The sequence below is a fragment of the Aptenodytes forsteri genome, unplaced genomic scaffold, assembly GCF_000699145.1.
Source record: "Aptenodytes forsteri isolate BGI_AS27 unplaced genomic scaffold, ASM69914v1 Scaffold297, whole genome shotgun sequence".
NCBI classification, from domain to species: domain Eukaryota; kingdom Metazoa; phylum Chordata; class Aves; order Sphenisciformes; family Spheniscidae; genus Aptenodytes; species Aptenodytes forsteri.
Window position 1 is genome coordinate 603049 of NW_008796167.1, and position 23473 is coordinate 626521.

Genomic DNA, 23473 nt, shown 5'->3' on the forward strand with positions numbered 1-23473 from the left:
GCGGGGGCGCCGGGGTGCCGTGCGGGTGCAGGCCCGGCGGCCTTTGTAACGCGCTCCTGGGCGCTTGCGGGGGAACCCGTGCCATCTGCCGGTGTGCTCGGCGGGTCCGGGGAGAGGTGCGGGGCGGAGGCAGTGACTGCCCGGCTGCCCACGGCCGAGCGTGAATCAGATCGGCCGGTTGCCCACGTCGGAGCGTGAATCAGCTCGGCAGATAAAATACACAGGTGTGTTTGCTGATGAGAACTTCATGGCTGTTCGATCTCATTCGGGCCTTCTCTCCCACTCCTGCCAAGTCTGTCTTGCAGAATCAACAGGTCGCTATTTGAAGAAGGTACGGAACGCTCAAAGCTGTTGCAGTTTCACGTAGTCGGTTAACATTTGCACGTATACTTTTTTTTTATCGTGCCAGTTAAATTAGTTGTTTGTTTACTTAGGTCACGGAGGCTGAGACTGGTTTCAGGTTGTGACTGAGCTGAGATCTGTACAGTTGAAAGTTGGGCAGTGTCCATAATTTGAGCTTACAGGAAACAGGGCAATATCCTGTACATGTACTTGTACCCTGCTGGGCGCTCTGCAAGACCCTGTCTGTATGGTTCCCCACGGCCACCTTGGCCACCTCTAAGTTGCTGCTCTTCACCTGTAAGTAGTCTTTCAGGTAAGATGCGGCACGTGCATCCAGTCTCATCCCTTCTCCCTGTGGATGTGGCCACACGGGCTGTGGAGCGGGAAGAAGTGTTGTGTTTCTTGTACAGCAGGCCCCTGCCTCTCCCAGAGAAGAGCGGAGACTGGAGGAAGCCTCCTCAGCAGGACTGTGCTGTTTGTGCTTTGGAGCCGCAGCCAGCCACTATAAGGATCCTCAGTAGTTTGGCACCTGAGATAACTTCATTTTCTAGTGAAATCACATTTCTACTAGGCTGTTTTTGAAGCGTTCTGACAGAACATTCTACTGATGCTTCAACTGATGTGGTAGAACGTTATATGCATGGGTATTCAGAAGACAGAAGAACAAGCACTTAGCTTGGGAAGACAGAATACCAGGTGCTGCAGTGACAGATACCTGCTTTTAGAGTGGCTAAGTCTTGCAGAGATGCTAGGATATCGAACCGTAGCACGTTATCAAGAGTCATTTAGCGTCTTTGTTCTGAGCGTGATATAATTTTAAGATGCTAGCATTTTGGGTTAATCAAGTTTCTTAGACGCTTCAACTCAGAAGCAGAGCCCAGGTCTACTGATGAGCCTGCTTTCCTGCCTACTGGTGTTCTGGCTTCAAAAATACATGTGCTGATCTGGCTTTTCCTCCTCTTTTAGGCCCTTAAAAATGGGGAACACAAGCAGCGAGCGAGCTGGACTGGAGCGTCATGGGCATAAGGCATCCCGAGGTGACAACTCAGGAGGAGCTATCAGTACAAAAGAGGGTGATAGACCAAAAATCTTAATGGACAGTCCTGAAGATGCAGACCTGTTCCATTCAGAGGAAATGAAGGTATTGGTGGCTTGTTCCTGTCTTCTAACGTTGCTAGCTTTGGGAATGCTGTCCAGTTGTGGTGCTGTTAGCAACCTTCAGTAATTCTGTCATTGAGTTTACACACAAAACTATCTCCCTTGCTTCCCACGCTAAGGAGAGATATTGCATTGACGTTCAAGCAGATAAAATGAGTGTAGTGTCATGGTTTCCAGCAAGAATTAACTGTAGAAAAACTAAAACGTAATTGGCTCAAAGCTCTAAGTACAGTGCCTCTGCTTCCTTCGGGTCCTTAATGCTCTTGCAGTCAGCACTGACATCTTACTTGTCTATTATTTTCCATATGAAAAAATTTGTTAACTGGTTTTTTTGCTCAGTATTAGATGGATTGTTAGAAACATCTTGCTGTGTGTCATGTTTCGTAAGAATGTCTAATAGAAAATTACACTTAGATTTTGACTGTTGGACAGAGCTGTTTCCTATAGACAATTCATAATCTTTCTGCCAACTGCAAATTTTGTGCGTATGATATTTGTATAATCTAAATACTTCTTAAGTATATTTCTTCTTAATTATTTTTCTCCCTCTTCTTATATCTGTGTATTTTGAAAACTCTTGTGAGCTCAAGCCATTTCTTTTTAACCTAATTTAGGCTGGAGGGAGGGGGATTATTTTGCCTTCCACTCTTTGTGCAAATTTGGAAGGCTTTAATATCTTTGCAGAATTTGTGCAAATGAATTTGTGCACAACATGAAATGCACAGTTTCTAATCTCTATCTGGCAAAAACTACCTGTAGACTTGTACCTTAGACAATCATGTCTGAGCACAAAAATACCTTCAGTAAAATATAGATTATCTAAGACTGCCAGGAAAGAATTCCTTTCGATTAAGACATTGTGCTTGTAGGCTCCGTTGGAGAAAGAAGAATTCCTAGCTTGGCAACAAGATCTGGAGGTGAATGATAAAACTCCCACTCAAGCTCGACCAACAGTCTTTCGCTGGACTGGAGGAGGGAAAGAAGTTTATTTATCTGGGTCCTTCAACAACTGGAGTAAAATTCCTCTGACAAGGAGGTAATAAACTGCTGCTGCTATATCAGTGATGTTCCCCATGGACTGGCAATGCTTAGTGCAGTGAGAAAGGTGGTCAGTCAGTAAGATTGGTATTGTGCTTGGATTTACCACTTTCCTGCTTCTCTTCTCAAGCCCTTGATGAGAATCTGACTTTTTGATTTTTGGATGGTACAGGATGAAGGTTGAGCTGTGTGTCAATTTTGAAGGAGTGATTTGTTCACTAGGCACCACGCACAAATGACCCAAAACAATCCTTGTTGTGCAGTCTGCTACCTGGGATAAAGTGGGGGTATGTAAGGTGAAGTTGGTTTTAGGCATAGTGTCTCTGATGGCAGATGTACTTTCTTGCCATATCATTGGCTTTTGCCCAGCTCAAAGGGTCCAAATGCTACTTAGGAAACTCTGAGCCTGGGATACCTGCTGGTAAACTACATGAACAAGAGAATAAATCTGTGTTAAGGCACCAAGTGCTTTTTCCTGCCAGAGAGCTCTGGAGCTCTGCTTGATTCTGTACCTGAGTATTTCATTTAAACCAATGTTTTTTCAAAAATTTAAAACTTAATGGATGGCAGAGAGTCTGAATTTAACTGTTGATCTGAGCCCTGTTGTCTGTCAATGATGACATATCCATGAAAGATTGGTCTCCTGCCAATTTCTGGTGTTTCTCATCTCAGTGAGTGCCCACCTGCATTGTCATTGTTGCAGAAGTGTCTTAATTTCTTAGGAAACTTGAGAGAGGAGCATAGTGGCCTGATGAAATGGTATGGGAGGATTGTTCTGTGCATGAGCAATGTGAAACATCAGTTATCAAGACAGGAGCTGGAAAGAAGGCCAGTGGAACGTCAGTATTACTGTCATACTCTAAGCAGAAAGCCTGGGAGACGGGAAATGGTGAAATGAATCTGGAAGAAGGACAAAAATGTCTCTTTACCAAAAAAAAAATTCCAGGTTTGTCTCTTGTCAGATTAGGTAGTCTGGGAAAGGAGATATTTGGACCTCCTTAGAGGCTGGATAAAATCGTGTTTCTGAATCAAATATGCTCAGGTAGAAGAGTTCATTATTCCAAACTGAAATTTCAAATCCAGCTCTGTGGTGGTATGCTTACACTCCTTACCTGAGAAGAAGTAAAGAGAGATACTGGCATTGTGTGGCCTGTTTGAATTGTTCACGTAGAATCAACTGATTCTCGGCTTCTTTGAGATGCTGGTAAAGACTTCTGAAGAATCAGGAAGTTCACAGCACAGGAGTATCAAAATTAGCAAGCAGCAGCTATTCAGACCCAAAGTAACTCAGAAGTATTGAGTTGCTGCTTCTAGTCGTTGTTCATTTATCTCATGGGCATTTGTGAAATGCAATTTATGATGGCAAATTCTGAAATACGAGTAAGCTGATCTTGTTCCATCAACAGGAGTCTCGCAGATAAAATAAGGTCTCACATACTAACAAGTAGCGTGAAGATGTGATGATGACTTTACAAAAGCTTAGTGCCAATTCCTTGATGCCAGGAATGTGATACTAGATGTGCTGGGACTTACTGTCACAGAACAAATGATCATTAACATTAACCTTAGTTTGAATCTTTACCTTTAGGTTGCATGAGATTCTCTTAAATGTGGCACTGCCTTTTTAAGTTTTTGCATGTTAAGGAGGCTTGTATTCTGCGTTACAGTGTTCGTCACAGTTTATAGATTGACATACTTCTCAGAGTATTTCAAGGCTGATTGTTTGTCTTAAATTCCAGTCACAATAACTTTGTGGCAATCCTGGACCTGCCAGAAGGAGAGCACCAATACAAGTTTTTTGTGGATGGGCAGTGGACACACGATCCTTCAGAGGTAATGTTTTCTTCGACTTGCTGTATGTATTCATTGAGGCAGCTGAAGATGAGAAACTGGCTGGTTTCTCTACCAATAGCTGGCCTTTTCGGGGAGAAGGTATTGGTTAACAACAGAAACTGACCTTTTAAGCTGGTGAGAGAGAGATTTCTGATCCCAGCTGGCCCAGGTGGTGGCATCAGCCTCAAAGGACAGGAGATTTTGTAACAAATGGGTGACAAGATCTCTTGGGTATTGGTTTATAAGAGACCGTGAGCTTTTCTTGTCTAGTGCCAAACTGTCTTTTAAAGCACTGTAGCATTGCTGACAGCCCAAATCTCTCTGTGCTGTACTTGCTAACTGTGCCAGAATGTTGCTATTGCTGCTCTAGATATTTTCATAGTCCAGTAATTGTGCCAAAAACTACCAGGCCTTTTCCTCCTCCTCTGCTATAAAATGAGCTTTAACCCTAGCTCGCCCAGCAGTGCCCACCTGCTTCAGAACTAATCATTCACGGTTGCTGGTTCCAGTCTTCTCGCTGTCTTGGCAAACCTCGCAGAACCTTGCAGAATTTACCTTGCAGTAAATTTAGCTCTTAGAACCCTCTGCCCTGGATTCTAGTCTTAGCTTTAGCAGTAAACCAGCAATACCAACCATACTCTGTCCTACATCAGGCCATGCAGATCTTAGCCTGGCTCTGAAAGCCCTGTAGAAGCTAAAAGTAAAGCTTAGCTCCTTCTGTCCTCACTGTTAACTTTAGCCCAAACCTGATCCTAGCCTTATCTATAGCCCAAGAATTTATCAAGTGCTGTGGACCTAGCAGGTTCAACTGAGATGCATGCCCCCCGCAACCCTAAATCTTGCACTTGCCCTTAACCTAGCACTGTGTAGTTTTGAGAATCTAATAGTCCTCTCAGCTCTTTTATTCTGACTTTTGTATCTTGTTTCTTCCCAGCCAGTAGTAACCAGCCAGCTAGGTACCGTCAACAACATCATACAGGTGAAGAAAACTGACTTTGAAGTATTCGATGCTTTGATGGTGGACTCCCAAAAATGTTCAGACATGTCTGGTATGAGCGTACTGGTAATTTTATATCACACTTTTTAGAGCTGTTAAAAATTCCATCTTCCTTTTCATCTGGAGTTAAAGCTCCAGTATAGATTAATCTCCGCTTTTGTCAGGCCCTGTGGACGTGTGCAGGAATCACAAATGCACAAAGGAGGAATGTGGAATGCATGAAGGAGGAAGCCTCTGACAGAGCAACACAGGTCACTGTAGATCTGATTAGGAGGAAGTCATGGGTGCTTAATAGCTGTTTGTTTGCCTGCGTGATGTGAAATAGCTGGTTTTGGTGCACTCGGTGGATCAGTCTCTACCTTACAACATCAACTCTATGTTGCCAGCCTACACTGCCCCTAATACCATCTTTCTCTGCTAAGGAGACGGGTTGAGGAGGTCAGAAGTTGCACATTAAGAGGTAGAAATTGGGTGCATCTTAGTAGTGCTGTCACACGCTCAGGAATATGTCATATCCTCTCAGTTTAGTATAAATGATGTTTATCTTAGAATAATATAAAAATGCTATTTTTGCCTGAAGTTTCATATTCTAGTGTAACAAAAGAGAGGTAAGGTTTGGCTTGAGTCATCTCTGAGATCAGCCTTGCCACCTGTTCTTTATAGACCGTTATAGGGATGGACACCACGATTGAAATAGTACCTTAAATCCTCCTTCAGAAGACCTGTCCTTTGAGGCAGAAGGTGCTTTTGGTTGTTTTTTGCTATATGCCACTTTCCCCTGGACAAAGCTTTTTTTTTTGAGAGGGAGTGTTATTTGTGAGAGGGACAGTGCAAGAAGCCAGGAGGAGATTCTAGTAGATGCCTTCCCCCCGTGTGCTGTAACAGCCTTTCCTTATATTGCTTTAGACTCTGAAGAGCTCTTTCTATTACCCTGTCCCTGCATGGGAATAATACCTGCCTTTTAGATGTGCGTACCATGTTTTTAGTGCTTCCCTTGGAGGTAACATTGTGGAGCAATGTTTACTACTAAGTGTTTGCTGGAGAAATGCTGGGCAGAGATGACAGTGACGTTCTGGAGTGCAGTAGGTCCCTCAGAACTCTGCCTCCCACATCTTCGCAGCTAGTCTCAAGTCAGACAGACTTTGGACATTTTAAATCACTTCTTGGGCAATGACTGATCCTCTGGCACTGCATCAGCTGCCACTGATTTCTTTTGGCCGCATGTTCCTGGATGTGAAAGTCGACTTGGAATACCGGTAAAAACGTACCTATAAAGAGCAGATATTCTTACAGACTATTTAAGAATAAATATTTAACATCTCTCTGGCAGAGTTGTCAAGTTCACCCCCAGGACCGTACCACCAGGAGCCCTATGTCTGTAAGGCAGAGGAGCGCTTTAAATCGCCACCTATTCTTCCCCCCCACCTCTTGCAGGTCATCCTGAATAAGGACACGGGCATTTCTGTGAGTACATTAGTTTGTTTTGCTGAATAATGGCCTTGAGGATGTGAACAGATGGGGAAAAATGTGGGTGCAGACAGGGGACAGGCAAGGAAAAACCTTAGCGTAGTTGCCATGTTGGTAAATTCCTTATTACATATGTCCAGATGGATCTATCTGAAGTAAATTTATTTTTCTACTTCACTCTCTTCAAAATTGAAAACTAGATTGCTATTTTACTCCCAGAAACCCTAATCTTCCCACTGCAACACTATTAAAATGTCAGAAGCACATAAGAAATAATTGAGGTCTGTTTCACGATCGCAGTGAGGATGCAGAGGGTTTCACCCCAGAGGGATCTTGGATTGTTCTGAAACTTTGTCTGCATTTGTTGATGGACTCAGCGTAAGAAGCAGTGTGATGTATTTGAGGGTACGGCTAGTTACAGTCGGTGTTTATCACCCATCAGCTGTGATGAGTAAACTGTGAGTTCTGTTATTTTCATGCTGTCTCACTTTCTCTTTTTTTCCAGTGCGATCCTGCTCTACTCCCTGAACCCAACCATGTCATGTTGAACCACCTCTACGCACTTTCTATCAAGGTGAGAGGCCAGGGCATGTTCTTCACACTTGCAGCTTTTAGATAACCATGTAATATGCTCACTTGTTTTCCATCTCCTGTAGGATGGAGTGATGGTGCTTAGTGCTACACATCGTTACAAGAAGAAATATGTGACTACTTTGCTGTACAAGCCAATATGAACATCACAGTAGTTTATGACCAATTGTTCTGGGCCAGTGCAGTCTCAGAAAAAAAATTCCTCTCTTAACCAAATGTACTCCTGCTCTGTGCTGTAGCAAATGAACTCTGATTTCATATTGTTTCTGAGACTTCCAAGTTCTCCTATATTTTCCTTATTTTCCCAGTCCCACCTTGGAAGTTCTTGGGAGATGGCAGCTTCATGGCAACTAGACAGATGGCAAAGGTGTCAGTGCCCATTGTCAGCTCAGTTAAAAACCCACCAATTTAATTAGGCTGAAAAATGTGAGGGCAGCAACAGATTAAAGACCTTTAGCAGTGAGGCAGACTGTAAGAAATAAACAAGCCAGCCCAAAGTCTAGAAAGTTCAGGATTCTTGTGGAATCTTACTTGACCTCAACACTCAGCAAAAGCAAGCCCATTGCTGCTTTCATAACTCATCAAACACGCAATTATTTCAGTAGCAAGTTCCAAACTTGCATGGCTGAAATAAGTGCGAATATTGATGATCTTTTTGTAGCAGCCTTTCTAGGCAAAAATCAGCGACGCAATCACCGACAAGCTCATTTTTATTTTACGGTAGACTGGGGTGCACTGTTTCTACTGTGAATAGCTCTGTAGTTTTTCTCTTCGTGAGAACTGAAATACAACTTTTCCCCTGTGGAATTTCTGGTATTGTTTTTAATGGCTGGATTTTTCTGTAAATCATAAATGTGTCCTGCAGTAATCTGCTTTTTGAAACCAATTTCTCTTGCTGTCATTGATAAGGACTTCCTTAAGCTGGGATAGGTAGCTGTAAGGAAATCAGTGTGTTCAGTTTAGGGATTAGTTCTTCAGTAACAGCCTGAAGGTGACTGTAAGTCACCTGTGTCGCAGTGGCCAAACTTGTCCCTTGGTGTAAGCAGTTGCAGCGTGCTGGTTACAGCAGCACTGCACCCTTCTGTGCCCAGGGCTAGAGCTGGGCCTCCGCTCCAGGTTGCAGTGTTGGCCACGGGTATAAAATCCCTGGTGCTTCTGCAGCCAGGGCTGTGGGGATCTCTGCAACTTTTTATTCTGTTTATATTTTTCAAGTGATTATAGTAATGCCAGGTTGCCTGTACGTGGTACTGACAGCCTGTTTTATCCCAAAACAAATGCAACATTAATGCAAAACTGCCTGCCAGCGTGCCTCGGGCCTGCCCTGCAGGAGCCAGCTCAGGAAGTGACCTGCTGGGTCCTTCCCGCTGTTTGTTTTTTGGTGCCTGAGAGTGCCAGTGACTGTGCCAATGATAACCAGCCCCCGTCCGACTGCGGGAAGAGCACATCGCACAAATCAGTAAGGAGTTCGAGGGGGGACAAAAGCTGCAGCAGCCAGCGTTCAGTGGAACCAGCCACAGTGGAAGGGTGGTTTGCCATCCTCGAATCTGTTCACTAGCATGTTGCAATATCTTGAGTAGCTCAGTAGATCTGGGTATAGTGCAATGGTTTTCTCCAAAAACTCTTTCTTCATTCTGTGCTATGGATAGTATTTGGTATTCTGAAATACGGAATTGCTTTTGTTTTCAGCCTCTTTAGAAACAAATAAAACATTTTCAAGAAAAGGGGGTGACTTGCTTTGTTATTTATTATCCTTCCCATCTTTGGTTGTGTCGGCTTCCGTGAGTTTTCTTTTATAACCTGTGATCGCCTCCTTGCAGTTTTATGCCTTGGTGGATTGTGCAAGCTTTTCATTCCTGGATGCAGTTTGAAACACTTTGTCCACTTGCAGTTAATCAGCAAAGAAGACGAGGGAGGTGTCAGTGAGTATTTGTCATATAAAGCTTACAGGAAGAACAAGAGTCCAGTTACTTACAGGCTCCAGCGATGAGTTCCTTGGGCTGAAAAACTTGGTATTGGCCTTAAGCCTCCCATCGGCTTCCCTTTGTTCCAGCCAGCCACTCTTCAAGCAGACCTTTTCTCCCAAGCCTTTCTCCTTGGCAGCTTGTAATTGCAGGTTGGATACAGTTTGTGGTGGCACAGGAACATGTATGGCATTGGGTTAGGCTGTGCAGTGGGGCAGCCTGCACCTTCTGTAGTATTTATTAGCACCAGAAAATGCTGGCTTGGGAGGAGATCGGGAAGAGGCTGGGGGATGCGTGATCAGTGCTAGTACCTGCAGCGCAGCATGTACTGCAGGGAGGCCCGTGTGCTTTGCTGGGGCCGGGAGAGGTAGAGGTTCCTTTTAGCTTGAGCTGGTTGTGTCAGGGCAGTGAAGAAAGATGCATCAATAGCAGAGAAGGAGAGCAGGTTGGAACAGTTCCAGTTAACGAATTTAACAGGATTGCCTTTTGTTGAGATGTAAACTCAGTCAAAACACCTAGCAGTTTAAATACAGAAGTATATGCTGGTAGATAAATGTGTGACCACAGCCATTCGTTGTCAGTTCCCTGCCGTAGAGAAACCGTATGCTTAAGTAATATTAAATAATGATGTGAAATAATGGCTTCTCCTTCCATAGCGCAGCGTCAGCAAAGGCGTGCCAGTTCCCGATGTCTTGTAGGGCAATGGCATTATTCACAGAAGCGGCATGGTGGGGGTCTCTTGTGACATGCTCTGCTGTCGGCATAGTAAAAGTGGTCATGGTCTGTTGTCTGAGCTGTTTAGTGGACTGAACGAGGGCTCAGGGCCTGCAGTTTGAGGAGTTGTGGGCAAGTGAGCTCTGGTACCTGGCTGTGCTCATGCCTTTGCTTGGCGTATATGCCACAGTTAAGGCACGGGCACAAAAGGCTGGGAGCGCTTGGCCAGCCACCGGGAGCCAAGGCATCAGCAGTAAATGCTCCTGGGTCTCACTATGGGGCTGAGCTGTGCGCTGCAGGGTGCCAAATGCAGGTTAAATGCTATGGAAGCAAACTAGGTGAAGGCATTTGTGCAGAACTGAGTCTGTTTGGTAGGATAAGCATCAGCAAGGCAAGTGTTGGAAGGAATTTTTCAGCTGTGTTTGAAGAAAAGTAAATGTGGGCATATATTGGCAGACAAGTCATGCAGTGAGTTCTCTTAAATGCTTTTAGTGCCAGCAGGGAAATGATACCACAAGTTTCTTGTTTGAATGACCTAGCATTAATTTTTTGCTAGAAGACAAGAGGAGCTTAGAAAGTTTGGTTGGTTGGTTGAAGTTGCAAAACAGATTTTTCACAAGTCGAAGACTAAAGAAGCAGAAACTTTGAGAAATGGAGAAGAGAATGGAAGGTTGAAAGTATGCAAGACTTAGGGACCTGGTCTCATTAGTTCTTGCTAAGCTTTGTGGATTTTTTTTTTTCTATTACATATATGCGTGACTCACTCCAGGCTTTTCACTGGTGTTGGTATGGTGGAACCACAGGACAACCAAGTATTTTATAGAAAATGTTTTTTGTTTTGTTTTTTTAATTTGCAGCCTATAGCCATGTCTCAGATGGTAAAGAGCACTTGGTACATGGTGTGCAGCTGGCACTGCACCATTAGCTTTTGCAGCCCAAAAAAAGCTTTGTTTGTGCGCCTCAGAAACCAGGGTGAGGGGCCCAGGCTTTGTGACCAGCAAGTGGCCCAGCACACCACCCGAGGGCTTGCAAGAGTAATTAATTCTGTGATCACCGCCACCTTGCTCTGCTTGTTTGGGGTGAGTGAGCGCAGCTGCCCACAGGCCCGAGGGTCTTTCCCAGGGAGGGGCAGGCAAGGTGACAAGGCGTGTTGTTCCCTGGTGCCTGTGGCCTCAGCTAACTTCTCCCAGGAGCCACAGCCTTCCTCCAGGTGAGCCACAGCTGCCCCTCAGCCCCCCAGATCCCTTTCTCTTCAGCAGGAGCATCTGCGGGAGGGCTGGCTGCTGGCAGGGCAGGGGGCTGGTTGGTTTGGTTTTCGCTGTGGGGTGGGTTTTGGGCTGTGGGGGGGTCTTTTTTGTTTGTTTTTTTTGCTCAGTTGTTTTCTGCGTGACAGGTGAATGAATTGGATTAATCACACTGTGTTCCCTTACTGTAATGGGATGAATCAAATCCCTCCAAAGGCAAAAGCTGGATCAAGAGTTGGATTTATTAGCTCACTTACATTCCCCACCCACATCTCACAGTCTGTGCTGTTATGTTTATTCTTGGCTGTTGCTAGGAGAGCAAATTTTTTAAGGTAGATGCAGAGACTTTTGTTTTGTTACAGTCATTTTTGGGACTCTTGAGTAAGCCGTTACAGTCTGTGTCTACGGCAGAAATAACAAGAGCTCCCTGCCCTCCCCGACCCCCTAAATTTCAGCACAGACAGTGCTGACAGTGGATTTGTGCGGGGTTCTTGGTAATCAAAAGGCTCAATAAATTTTTTTTTTTTTACTCCACCAGTTTCTGGATTATTTTAGTTTTGTTACAATTCTGATCATGCATCATAGGACTGCAACAATGAGCTTTAAATAAGTATTCTTTGTGCACAGTAAAATAGAAATAAAGGAACATTTAACAAGTTAGCATTTCATCATATACATCAGATAGTAGGCACAATAGATAAATCAAGCAGCTTGGTTTTTATGTAGAGCATTTTCATGAAGAATGTCATGTAGACCAAAATGTAAGAGGAGCTATTAGTAACCCACCCACACACCCTCCAACAAGCCCTTTATTGGGGGTAAGGGGGTGGGTATGTGCACAAAACCAAAAACACTGAACAGTAGGAGGACAAATTAAGTTACCGTAGGCAGCAGTGTGAATATTAAAAACCTCTTCCTGTGAAAGAATACTTCAGACCCTGTAAAAACTGGTTCAGTTAAAAATAGATGTATTTACATTTAAGTCTGATCTAGCAAGTTTTCCCAGCAGGTGTAAGTTAAGATGTACAGTAACTCTGCAGGTTGTACTCAATCTGACTTGATTTGTGAATGTTTGGTTTGTTTTTTTTTAAAGTTGCAGCTATTAGGCCTTAAAGCACCAGCACAGCGGTGGGATGAGTAACTTTGTGCGCTTTGCTACCAGTACACTGCTGGGATAAATCCCAAACCTGTCATTAGATCACACTATTGTTAACTAAGATGTTTTTTTCCAGCTCAAGATGTGTGGGTCATTCACCAGGGCAAGATTGTTTTCCCAGATACTCACATGTGTCTTACCTCTGCCCCATCACTAGTTAAGTACGCAAGGGCAGAATTTAGCTGTAGGTGTTTGCAGCTGACTGCTGCTATAGTAAAATATTTGGACAAACGCACCTGTTTTAGTTCTTAGTTCCTGCCCCATCACTAGTTAAGTACACGAGGGCAGAATTTAGCTGTAGGTGTTTGCAGCTGACTGCTGCTATAGTAAAATATTTGGACAAACGCACCTGTTTTAGTTCATATGAACATGCTTTGTTTTTGTGAAGCCACTTATGCTACTTGTTCAGGGAATAACAACTTTTAAAATGCTAAATATTGTGAAGGTTAGCTCTTTGGTAAGCTTTGACGCCTATAGATTACACAGCCTCTAATGCTGGGTGCAATGGTAGGATGGCTCAGTGTTACTCTAGATTGAAGGAAGCGTTCATTTCACCATGCCAGTCAAGATAGTTATTTGTTTTATTTGGTTATTGTTCAACAACAAAGTTCAATACTTTCCAGGTGGAGCCTTGAACTGTCCCTCTGGTTCCCTCCCTTGTCAATAATAAAAAGGTAATGAAGAAAAATCCTGTACTTTTAGAGACCTAAAACCTCATTTATGCTAACAAGCTTCAGTTGATACCTAATGTTACAATATTTCTTCATGGGAGCGAGGAGGACTAAGCTGAGGCCCCTCCAGTGTCTGAAGATGGCTGTCCACAACCACCATTAAAACAAAAAGCTAGTGTTGAAAAACGCACAGTTTACAATAAAAAAGTAGAAACCAATTCAATTCCCTTTTGTTACGAATATAAAGTTTCTTGTAAATATGTACAGTCCTTTGAGCTATTTCTATAGCAGGAAGCATTTCACGAACAAGACACAAGATATACACTTTCAGGACTCAACAAGCCCGTTTCTGAGGTCTTGAAGATCTTCCATGAGATGCAAAGATTTAAAGACTGATCTCAGTGACCTTTCAAAAGATTCAGACCAGGAGACAAAAACTTTCAGCAAGTTTCCTGCCAAATCATCTGATCTAAAATAACCCAACAGACAAGAGAACGGAATACAATATTCATGAAACTCGCCAAAGGACACTGACAAGGCATTTGAATTTTTATGGGTTTCTAGAACAGGTTAGCACAGGCTTGCAAGGGACTAGCAGAAGTTTAAGAGTGTGGCCAAGGGAAGATTGGATGCAGTTTTGCTCTTTCCAGTTGTAAAGAACATGGTTGTTCACTTAGAATGTTGCTATTGCAGATTGAATGGTCAAAACCTGCTTTGAAAATCATTTGCTCTCTGCTTCATGTTCACAGCAAAAGAGAACAGAAAGCAATAAATGGCTCAAGGTTAGATACGCAGAAGCAAAGGCGAAGGTGTGTTCAGTAACTGCTAAAGCTGTTCATTGTGAGTATCCTCTCGTGCCATGACATTTGGTTCTTACTGTACGACAAGTTACAGGTCACGGGAAGAGCCAGCCCTGGGCTGCTGTTCTCTGGGGAGCGTGGGACTGTCAGGACTACGGTGCCATTTCTGAAGGGACCGTGTTCAATGCTGAGAGGAGAACACAAGTGTGACTGTAATTCTTGTCATAGAATAAGGCTTGTTAACTCTTCGTTGCCAAATTTCCAGAGTAATTAACGGTTATTTTGCAGCGTAATCTAAAGGTTCCGGTTAATTTACAAGTGAGGTACAATACACTACTCAGCAAAGCAACCTAAAAGGAGAGAGCAGCCAGTGATGGTGCAGCAGCATGCAGTGAACTGTCATGCAGAAGACCTGGATAAAGTCTTACACCCCAGTAGCTTATAGGTAATGCACTTTGTCTCAGGGCCGGGCACATGGGATCGTTTAAAGCAGGGTTCTTCCCTCCCCATCAGAGCTGCTCTAGAGCAAGTTTAGTGAGAACAAAATAACTTTCAGAAGTGGCAGGTGAACAGACTAATCAGAAGTAATTTTTCTTGTGTTCTGTAGAGAATATCCAATCGCACCTTCTATTGAAAGACTCACTCACCTTGGCCCTTCTGTTTCCAGGCCATCAGGAATTCCCAGCATGTCTCAGAACTATGATCAATTATCTGGTAAGGGGTGCTAACCACATTAAAGACCTGGGGTGGGACTCTAGTCCCATTTAATTTCCTTGATGAACTACTAGGGACTAAAGTGAATACAAAAAGTTCATGAACTGCTTGAAAGAGTAACAGTAGTACAAAGTGCAAAAACAGGAGTGCAGGAAAGTGCAGAGAAATTAACTGAGATGCGAACAATCTTCAAAAGCGTCACGTCTCCCGATGCGGAGCTAGCTTTGGCCCAGGAGTGCTGTTTTGGTAACCGGGCAGCAGACATGGAGTGCATATGCTCAGTGTATTTCCTTTTTTTTCCTGCAGGTCAAGATGACTAACTTTGTCTAGCTGAGACTTACACTGAAGACTGGTCCCAGACCTGGCAGGGAAATAAAACGACAGTTACAGGTTGCACGTATTTTTCTCACATACGCACAGGTGCCAGCAGCAGTACATCACCTAACTGCTGCTGCTACCGCTGAGCAAGTGCTGTATGCCCGCTTGCTTCTAGGTGCCATAATTCTGACAAAGGCAAGCGCTATCAGCATCACTCTGAACACAGCAGGCTCCCACTTTCCTTTCTCCAGACATTGTCCCCCTTCAAGTCCTCAATAACTTGATTTCTGTTAGTAAATGCACCTTTGCTTTCAGATCTGGAGGGCTTTAGCCTGTTCCAGAGTCAAGCTGCTTTTGCGGTTACAGAACTAGCACAAGGGAAGGTGTTCACAGAGCCAGCGAGTTACACCATGCGTGCTCTGTTTTAATGAAAGCTGGGGTGGAGGGGGGCGAGATTTGATTTGCTGTTGTACTTTACAGTACCACCAGCTCTTCTGCAGTACATGCCTTTTCCTGAGAACAGAAAAGTTCTGAGCCTCCTGACTTACCTTATTGACTTGAGCAAGAGGAGTTCTGGCACCACTCACAGGCATTCGTCCTCGGCTGCTCTCTTCAAACAGTCTCCCAGGGGACCTTTCTCTGCGGGTGCTCAGAAGCCGGCCTGGAGACTTCTCCCTCTCCAGTGGTCGCCCAGGTGACTTGTCTCTCCGCAACTCTGTCCTTCCCTCGCGGTACCGATGTGGTGTGCTTGGTTCTCGAGGGTGGCTTGGACCTTCCGGTGGTCCTGGGCTTGATGCTACCCGCTTGGTTATGTGCTCGTTGTATGTGGGCGGACCTCTCTTGTTAGGGCTACTGTCATTCAAAAATAATGGACGGGAACAGCTGAGCGACAAAAACCTCACGTTACATTTTCTTTTAGCAAAAATGTAACTTTCCCCAAACACCCAGCAGTGTTGAGGTGAAAAAGCATCAGACCTCCCTGAGCCAAGATGAAAAGTGCAAAGATACTTTGATAGCTGAGTATTCGTTACATTAGCCACACTAGTAAAGTGCCTTAATGAATTGCTAATGTAAGTCCTGTCTATGTAACAGGCTGGAAAACCACACGTTTTCATATACTTCAGCAGTATACTTTTCCATGTAGAAGTACACTAAAATTTGATCTATGCCTTTCCACATGCAAAATTTTCAGTAGCTCCAGGGTGTTCGGGCCAGGTTAGGACGAGCTACAAGCCTCAATTTCTCAGTTTCCAATGCACAGTGGCACTATCAACCCCAGTATTTATTCACCTGTCTGAAGTATCGCTGTTCTGCTGAACAGAACAAGATCATATCACAGCTGCCTCCCTAAGGCACGCTCATTATTTAAGAGGAAGGGGCTCTTGCTTTAGAGACCTTACAGTCAATCGATGTTCAGTGTCATATCAATAGCATCTAAGCTCACCAAGCTTTGAAGTCACAGCTGTATCAACGTAAAAGTAAACCAGCTGAAGATCACAAAGCATTTGTGGAAGAGATTACCCACATATTCCTATAGAGTTAATGTTTCTGGATTTGCCTTCTGGATTTTAAAACAGCAGAGACTGTACTCCTTGTTCTATTCCAGCATTACAGTAACTGGCTAACGCCAGTCTCTCTAAGAATGGAACAAGGGCATCCCACAACATCGGGGGGAAAAGCCATCTGGAGCGAAGTTTGCTTACGAGGTGCACAAGGACCGTAACACACGGCCTTCATCATACCTGCGTGTAGCAGAAGATCCTCTGTGGTGCTGCTCATTGTTGGTCTCCTTCACTAGATTGCCCTTACAGCAAATCACCCTTAATTTGTCTTGGTAGGAGGAGGCCAAGTAGATAGCTCCAGATGAAATTGCAGGCCCTAGATACCGCGGATTTGGTATCTCCAAGTGGGCTCGTGCTGGAGTTCTGGGTAAAATTGCAGGAAAAAGTCTTTACAATGACAACGCTGTACCTTTTCCTGGCAAGTACACATAGTCTTGCAGCCCATGCTGTTCAAAGTAATGAAAAGAGAACAACTTACCCTAGAGAAGCTCGTGCCTGGATCTCGATCACTTCAAGGGAATTGAAGTGGGTCACAAACAGATAGGGCTCCCTGTAGGCTGAAGGAGCATCACAGAGGGAGGAAAAAACACAAAATACAGTTCTCTATTAAAAACTTCTAAAAAGCATCAGCGAGCACAACAGAGCCTCACAGCCCCTTGGGAAAACTAAGGGAATATATTTTCTGTAATAAGACATAGACGCTATTACTAAATAGGGAGATGCAAGCTTAAAGAATTGTTGCTTTGAAACTATCTGTATCTCAAGAATTTTACTAACCAAAGTATCGTGAAAAAGGCATTAAAAACAGACTATTAACTGAACAAAATCCCATTAGGTAGTGCGAAAGGCCTGAGGGAACCACACTGACATTATATATTCTTGACTATTTCAGAAACTTCCAAGCATGATTAAAAATTCCCCTAGCCAATTCAATCACTGTCAGACTAGGAACATTAAGGAACTATAACTTTGGTTTAGTTTTCCTCAAATTGTTTGTACTTCAGAAGGTTTGCCATTTGGATTTATAATGATCTTAAATCATGGGAAAATCTCCATAGTTTCTGGGAGAATTGGGAGAGGGAAGAGGAAACGGAAGCGCTGGGTGAAGAATACCTGTCCCACAAGGATGCTTCCCCCGTTTCAATAATTTCCATAATCCAAGTGAATGTCCCTCAACACCTACCAAAAGCTAAGGGCAAGCGATTCCATTTCAGGTCATCTGTCCTACTGCGTCTTCCATAGGAATCCACAAAGACACCAAACTCTGCCAAGAAAAGTAATGTCATGTCGTGAGCATGCGCCTGAATTTTATTCGTTTATTTTTGAAGGGACAAAGGCAAGTGACCCAGGGCTTCCTAACAGGGACAGTGTGCTTACTATCTTGCAAATCCTAGAGTGCCGTGAGTTAACTCTAATTGACGTTGAATTGGCTAGATGTAGGAGTACTTTCAGTATCAAAAGGTACTGCAATTCTAGGTCTCTCTATACCGATTAAGGTAAGGTTATTAATCTACGGTTGGGAAGAGTCCTACTGTAACTCACCCAAAATTACTGCTAGTGGGCTTTTGAAGACTTCCTGTGCATTTCCATGACACTGTCCTAGAGGGCCAACAAAAGCCACTATACGAAAAAATAGCACCCTCTTACTTCATCACAAGAAGATCAAAAAGTCTTATCTGTCTGTACGGAAACCACACAAGAATGCCAAAGTTTGAAAACCCTTTAACATTTTATCAGGAAAATCAAACACCTGTTTGCACTTAACAGTGACTACAATCCCTTCCCTTCAGGCACAGAAGCCTACTTGCGGTAACTCATCCACAGGCACAGAGAACTTTTAAGCCAGAAGCGAGCTGACCAAAAGCACCTCAGCAAGTGCTATTTTGGTGCCAATGCCCTGTGCATCTTACTGCTTAAACCACCAGCCACAACCCTTCCAGGGCTTTTAGATTCACAGTCTTCAAGAAATCTTCGTTACCAGGCACTAGAAAGTCAGCTCTGTTCAGCTCTCCTTTACAACAGTACTTCGGTACCGTCTGGCAGTTCACGTACCAGAGAGAGCAGACGTAGTGCAACAACTGCACAACCATACAGCACGCTTACCATGGAAACACAGCAGATACTCCTCCCTCTGCCCCGTTGGGTTCACTTGGATGATACTGACTGGAAAACTGTTGGTGGAAGCAGCAAACACAGCAGAGGCCAAAGTGTGGTCATTTTTATCCAGAAACTCTGCAAAGAGAATGGAGAAAAACAGCCTGATCAGCGCCAACTTTTTTTTTTTCCCCCTAAACTGCTTTAGAAAAGCCCCACCAAAGGAATCTGTGGAGCCACTTGGTGCATTCCTCAGGAAACGTCTCCTACCCTCCAGCGTATACTGCTTCATCTCAATTTCATAGAACTTGTTGGTTCCAATGATGATGCTGTAAGTGGTCAAATGGATGCAGCTGCAAGGCTCAGAGGTTTCAATCTCCTGGAAAAGAGGAGGAAAGTACAGACCAATATTAGTTCCCTGTAACAGTTTACAGATTTTTCTTGTTCTGGAAGATTATATATTGCCACATTTATCTCTTTAAAAGGGAGAGATGGCAACCTCAAAGTCACTAACTGTCTCTCAAAAGCAAAGTATTTCTGCTGTTAACACTTAGGAAGTTAGCTTGATGGCTCCCTTAAGCAAAAGGAAGACAAACATACACAATCTTCCTTCCTTCTTTGTACAACGTAATGCAGATACATTGTCCACCAAGATTTGTACTGTGATTGAACAGCTAGGATAGCTCTGCAGGTTAGCCTGAACACACAGATCCCCAGATCTTCTGAGGACAAGATTCCTTGCATAATTCCTAGTTTATCTGGGAATTTAGTTGGCAGAACAGAAAAGCATATTCTGGGCTTGCTGCCATCTTGTTAGGATTTAAATTCAGTTGTCTGGATTAGCAGAGATAAGGAAAACCTGCCTTCCGAAACACGCCTTTACATGTTTTGTGTGTAAGCCCTCGTCAAGGCACTTGGCACCACGGGGGTGAATGGCAGCACTAGCAGAGGACGGTGACTGTACATCTTCAGTGTTTCCTGCCAGCTGCTGCTCCATTGTGAGCAAGAGCTACAATACTTGTAGATGTTCCAGGTTTGCTGGCATCCACATTGCTTGTGCCAAGATCATCTCCGTCAAACCTGTCTTTACTTTCAAGAAGGCCAGCATCTGAATTACTGTGCCGACTCTGCTTCCTTACGGCAGTGCAAGTGGGGATAAAAGCCTCAGTCAAGCTGTAAATTGAACCGGTGCCTTCAAAGTATCCTGCAGAAGCTCACAGGGGTATGTAGTTCGACCTGAACATCCCTTAATTTGTGAACTGGGGAGGACATGAGTTTCTGGGTACCAGCCCATTTTAAGGCGGGCAGCATTTAAACACTCTGTTCTGAGAGTTTCTCTCCTGGATGTGTATGAGCGTATAAAATTTTTTCATGACAATTCATTGGACTTGTCTTCGAGAGGAAGAGCGGGTTAGATGCTCAGAGTATTATCTGCCTGCAATTGGCTGTCTGAAGAAGAGTTGCCGTAGTTCTGCTTTTCATACCCATGCCTGGCAGAATGAAGCAGTACATGTACGAGTACCGTACAGTGCTGCGGGTAGAGAGGGTTACGTACAGAGGAGGTGTACACACAGCCATGCGAGATCCGTATCTCACTGACTTGTTTGCTGGCCAGGAGAAAGTACACGTAGATCAGGGTAAGAATGGGAAACAGCTGCCTATCCCGTGATGGAATAATACCAAGTACCCTTTGATTTTCACTGGTACGGTAAACAAACTCAGATACCCATTGCTTCCTTAATGGAAAAGAAGAGAGAAGTCATTTGTTACGGATTTCTCCAAAGACAACAGAGGTGAGGGAACACTGCTGGATAATTAAGAAGATAGCCTTTTTTGGGTAAATAAGCGAGGGTAGGATTACAGCTGAGTCCAGTATCTCAAAAAAAAAAAAAAAAATCACAGTTCTGTTCTGCATCTCTCCAAATATGCCAACTCTTATTAAAGGAAATCGCTGCCTACTCCAGTTTTAGTCAGTGCACATTGCAATTTGCTATCACTTTAGCTGACAAACAAATGTTCTTATGCATGCAAAAAGGTTTAAGATGTTTGCTCCAAAGCAAAGCCTTAGTGCAATGTGTGAATTACCTTAGCTACTGAAGGGAATTACTCAGCTTACCTTTCTGATGCAGAACTTGCTCAAGCTCTCATTGTATCGCAGAACAACCACTTTATTGGGCATGGCTGCACAGATACACAGACCATTTTCAACCTGTAAGGAAGATTACAAGCACAGTTCAGGATGGTAATACAGAGTAAATTCTAATGCTGAGGGTGTGAAACGGATCTGAGTACCTCCTGCCACAAAAAGAACTTTGCAGAGATAAGCAAGTACATTTTTAACAGGATAGTTATTGTGAATTAGTGAAATAGCGAAAAGCCTCTTCACATTCTCAAAAGAGAACGTGAATTTGAACTGCTTCTATGATTTCTTTTGTACTTGAAAGAATTTAATAAAAAAATTCAAAGGTTTTCCACAGAAGAATGTTTTGTTAAAAGGGATAAGAAATTCACACAGGTTAGGTCTAAGTTTTGACCCCTGAAACATTTATCTTGAACATCACTTTGAAATGAATGATGTTCAGTTTGTTATCAAAGTAGTCCACAGAAGTAACTGTTAATGAGAATTTTTGCTGTGGCTAAATGTTCCATGCTAAAACTGGGAATTAATGTAAATATCAAGCGTTGTCAAGTGATGCAAACACCTAAGTAAATTTGCTAGCCTGGAAACTGTTACATGACCTTCAAGAATAAACAATGGATGGAATTTGCTAATTATAAATCTCAAAATTGAAGTCAACTGTGAGGAGGCAGTTATACTATGCTATGCTGTATTTCTTATTATGTAGCAGTTTGGGCTATACCATCACGTCATCCTGACTGAATTTATTCACATTAGTAGTAGATCCTCCGTACCGTCTCCAGCTCAGCCTCTCTCCAGCCCCTATACTCTTCTTATTTGAAGAAAAAGATGTAAATGAAAATATAGACCTTGGATTTGTTGCCAGTGAAATAAAGATGCTGATTCCATTAATATTAAACTCAGTGCAGTCTAAAGGGTGGCCTGGGGGCACGAGGAAGCTGTATCCTACCTTGCCAGCAGCAAAAAGGTGACATCCTTTGACAGCCTCAAAGACATTTGGTGAGATATCAGGCTGGGCTGGGAGGTGAGACTGGGCTAGAGATTGCTTCACTTTCTTTACATCAACAAGACAGAGAGCCCTTTCTTCTCCTAGAAACAAAAGTGGTTACATTTTGTCAAGGGAAAACTCCCTATTCTCTACAAAAGTCTGTTCCGTTACCTAAGCAGCAGCTTATCATTACAGGCTGTTACTGTGGTAACAGTCACAATGTACCACGCAGAATTCATTCCATATTATTCCTATTAAAAGTGAAACAGAAAACTTACAAAAACCCAACCACACAACAGGCAGTAAATCCACTGGGAGAACAACCATTCTCTCCGTGGATTATTAGTATTGCCAAGGTCTAGTAGATCACAACACAACAGGGGCCTCATTAGGACACTATTCAAAATTAGCCAGGAAGTTTTATTTTACCCTTCGGAACTTCTTAAAGTAGAAGGTGCTTTAGCCTCTCCGTGCCAACAGAACCGGCAATGGAGTTCCAAGAAGTGCCCTAATAAATTGCATTATAGACCAAGCCCAATTCCCTTCAGCAGTCTAGCGATACAGGAACATAGCCGCCTCCTAATTTTGTGTGAGGTTTTCTTTTTCCAATTGCTTTTTTCTCTACCACCCTGAAACAAATAAAGCATGGACAGCTTACATCTTTACAGGGGGAAAATGCAGAACAAACAGAACAAGAGAGAGAATTTGTTTTTCATTCCCTACAAATGTCATACAGACACTTGGTAATTTGGGCTTTCCGATGAAGACACGCCCTAATCTTCAGCATGCCTACATCCGTGTAGGAAGGATTATCTCTGGAAACCACAGATGGAGAGATTAAAGCTGGTGCTCCTTTCATAAAGGAATCTTAAACAAACCATGAAAGAAGTCCCAATTTTGTTACATGGATTAGCGTTTAGGGCAAGAGAGGTTCAGAGTTGTTGGCCCTAGGCCAACATGATCGCATCGTGGTCCTCAAATGGTTAACTACGTTAAAAAGAAAGGGTATGGAGTGGTTAGGAAGAGATACGCTCACTGATCACCTCAACACTTTTTAAATTGAACTTAAAATGACGACTGACCCCTAAGCTGGAAATGTTTTGCCTCTGGTTCCTCCTTCCCTCAGCTTTGGAAACTGAGAAATCACTTTCTGAAGGTTTAACTGAGCCTTCATTCACACATTCATTTACAAAGAAAGCCTCAGACAATACTGTGTTAACCACAGTAATTGATTCCTGACAATATACTGATTAAAAAAAAAAGAAGAAAGCCTGTAGTGAATCTAAAGGAAGGCCCGGCCCTTTGGCACCACAGTACTCTAGCAGTACAAAGCAATTACCGTCTATTTACTGCCGGACAAAGGTAACTATGGCCCCCTACCTGCTATCATGAGTAGCTTCTCCAGATCCTTGATGAGGTGAATTTGGAAGACAGCACCCATTCCTGGGATGTGCGTTAAGGAATTCTTCAGTACATTCAGGGCATAGAGACCTTCTTCTGCACCCACCAGTACTACCTGCAGTGACAACGGGCAAAAAATGAAAGCAGCACTACGTGAGGAGAACGAGGAATGCTCCAAGAACAAACTTGGACGACACTGTTTACCAGAGAAGAGAAAAAAACAAGCCAACTAGCAAGTATGTAATTACACATATTGCTCTTAAGATACCGTTTCCATGAATGAA

At 43.5% G+C, this 23473-nt stretch overlaps 2 protein-coding genes across 4 annotated transcripts in view; one reads left to right on the plus strand and one right to left on the minus strand.

The window, feature by feature from the left end:
- Nucleotides 1-243: 243 nt before the first annotated feature.
- PRKAB1 (protein kinase AMP-activated non-catalytic subunit beta 1) lies at nt 244-9141 on the plus strand. 2 transcript variants are annotated; one of them, XM_019474187.1, is made up of 8 exons: nt 244-331; nt 1309-1483; nt 2370-2536; nt 4278-4371; nt 5306-5420; nt 6699-6832; nt 7341-7409; nt 7492-9141. In XM_019474187.1, the coding sequence occupies exons 2-8, from the start codon at nt 1319-1321 to the stop codon at nt 7567-7569; spliced, it is 822 nt and encodes a 273-aa protein (XP_019329732.1). In that variant the 5' UTR covers nt 244-331; nt 1309-1318; the 3' UTR covers nt 7570-9141. The 2 variants fall into 2 exon arrangements, with proteins under 2 accessions (XP_019329732.1, XP_009285792.1); XM_009287517.2 differs by lacking the exon at nt 244-331 and adding an exon at nt 891-1038.
- Nucleotides 9142-15023: 5882 nt separating this feature from the next.
- The window catches only part of CIT (citron rho-interacting serine/threonine kinase), a 71178-nt gene continuing 62728 nt past the window's right edge, over nt 15024-23473 (minus strand). For both annotated transcript variants that reach the window (XM_009287519.1, XM_009287518.1), the window contains 10 exons: nt 23169-23304; nt 21750-21889; nt 20777-20869; nt 18931-19039; nt 18670-18798; nt 17750-17830; nt 17045-17123; nt 16747-16929; nt 15553-15856; nt 15024-15047 (listed from right to left, as the gene is read on the minus strand). In XM_009287519.1, coding sequence (XP_009285794.1) covers nt 15024-15047; nt 15553-15856; nt 16747-16929; nt 17045-17123; nt 17750-17830; nt 18670-18798; nt 18931-19039; nt 20777-20869; nt 21750-21889; nt 23169-23304 — 1278 coding nt within the window. The remainder of the gene's footprint in view (nt 15048-15552; nt 15857-16746; nt 16930-17044; nt 17124-17749; nt 17831-18669; nt 18799-18930; nt 19040-20776; nt 20870-21749; nt 21890-23168; nt 23305-23473) is intronic.

What these genes read in the sequence shown, in the direction of transcription:
- PRKAB1 (XM_009287517.2), top strand. Translation starts at nt 983, where the DNA reads ATGGGTATTCAGAAGACAGAAGAACAAGCACTTAGCTTGGGAAGACAG. An exon ending in TTGGGAAGACAGAATACCAG is followed by an intron (nt 1,039 to 1,308) that starts GTGCTGCAGTGA and finishes CTCCTCTTTTAG; the next exon opens with GCCCTTAAAAATGGGGAACA. An exon ending in AAAATTCCTCTGACAAGGAG is followed by an intron (nt 2,537 to 4,277) that starts GTAATAAACTGC and finishes CTTAAATTCCAG; the next exon opens with TCACAATAACTTTGTGGCAA.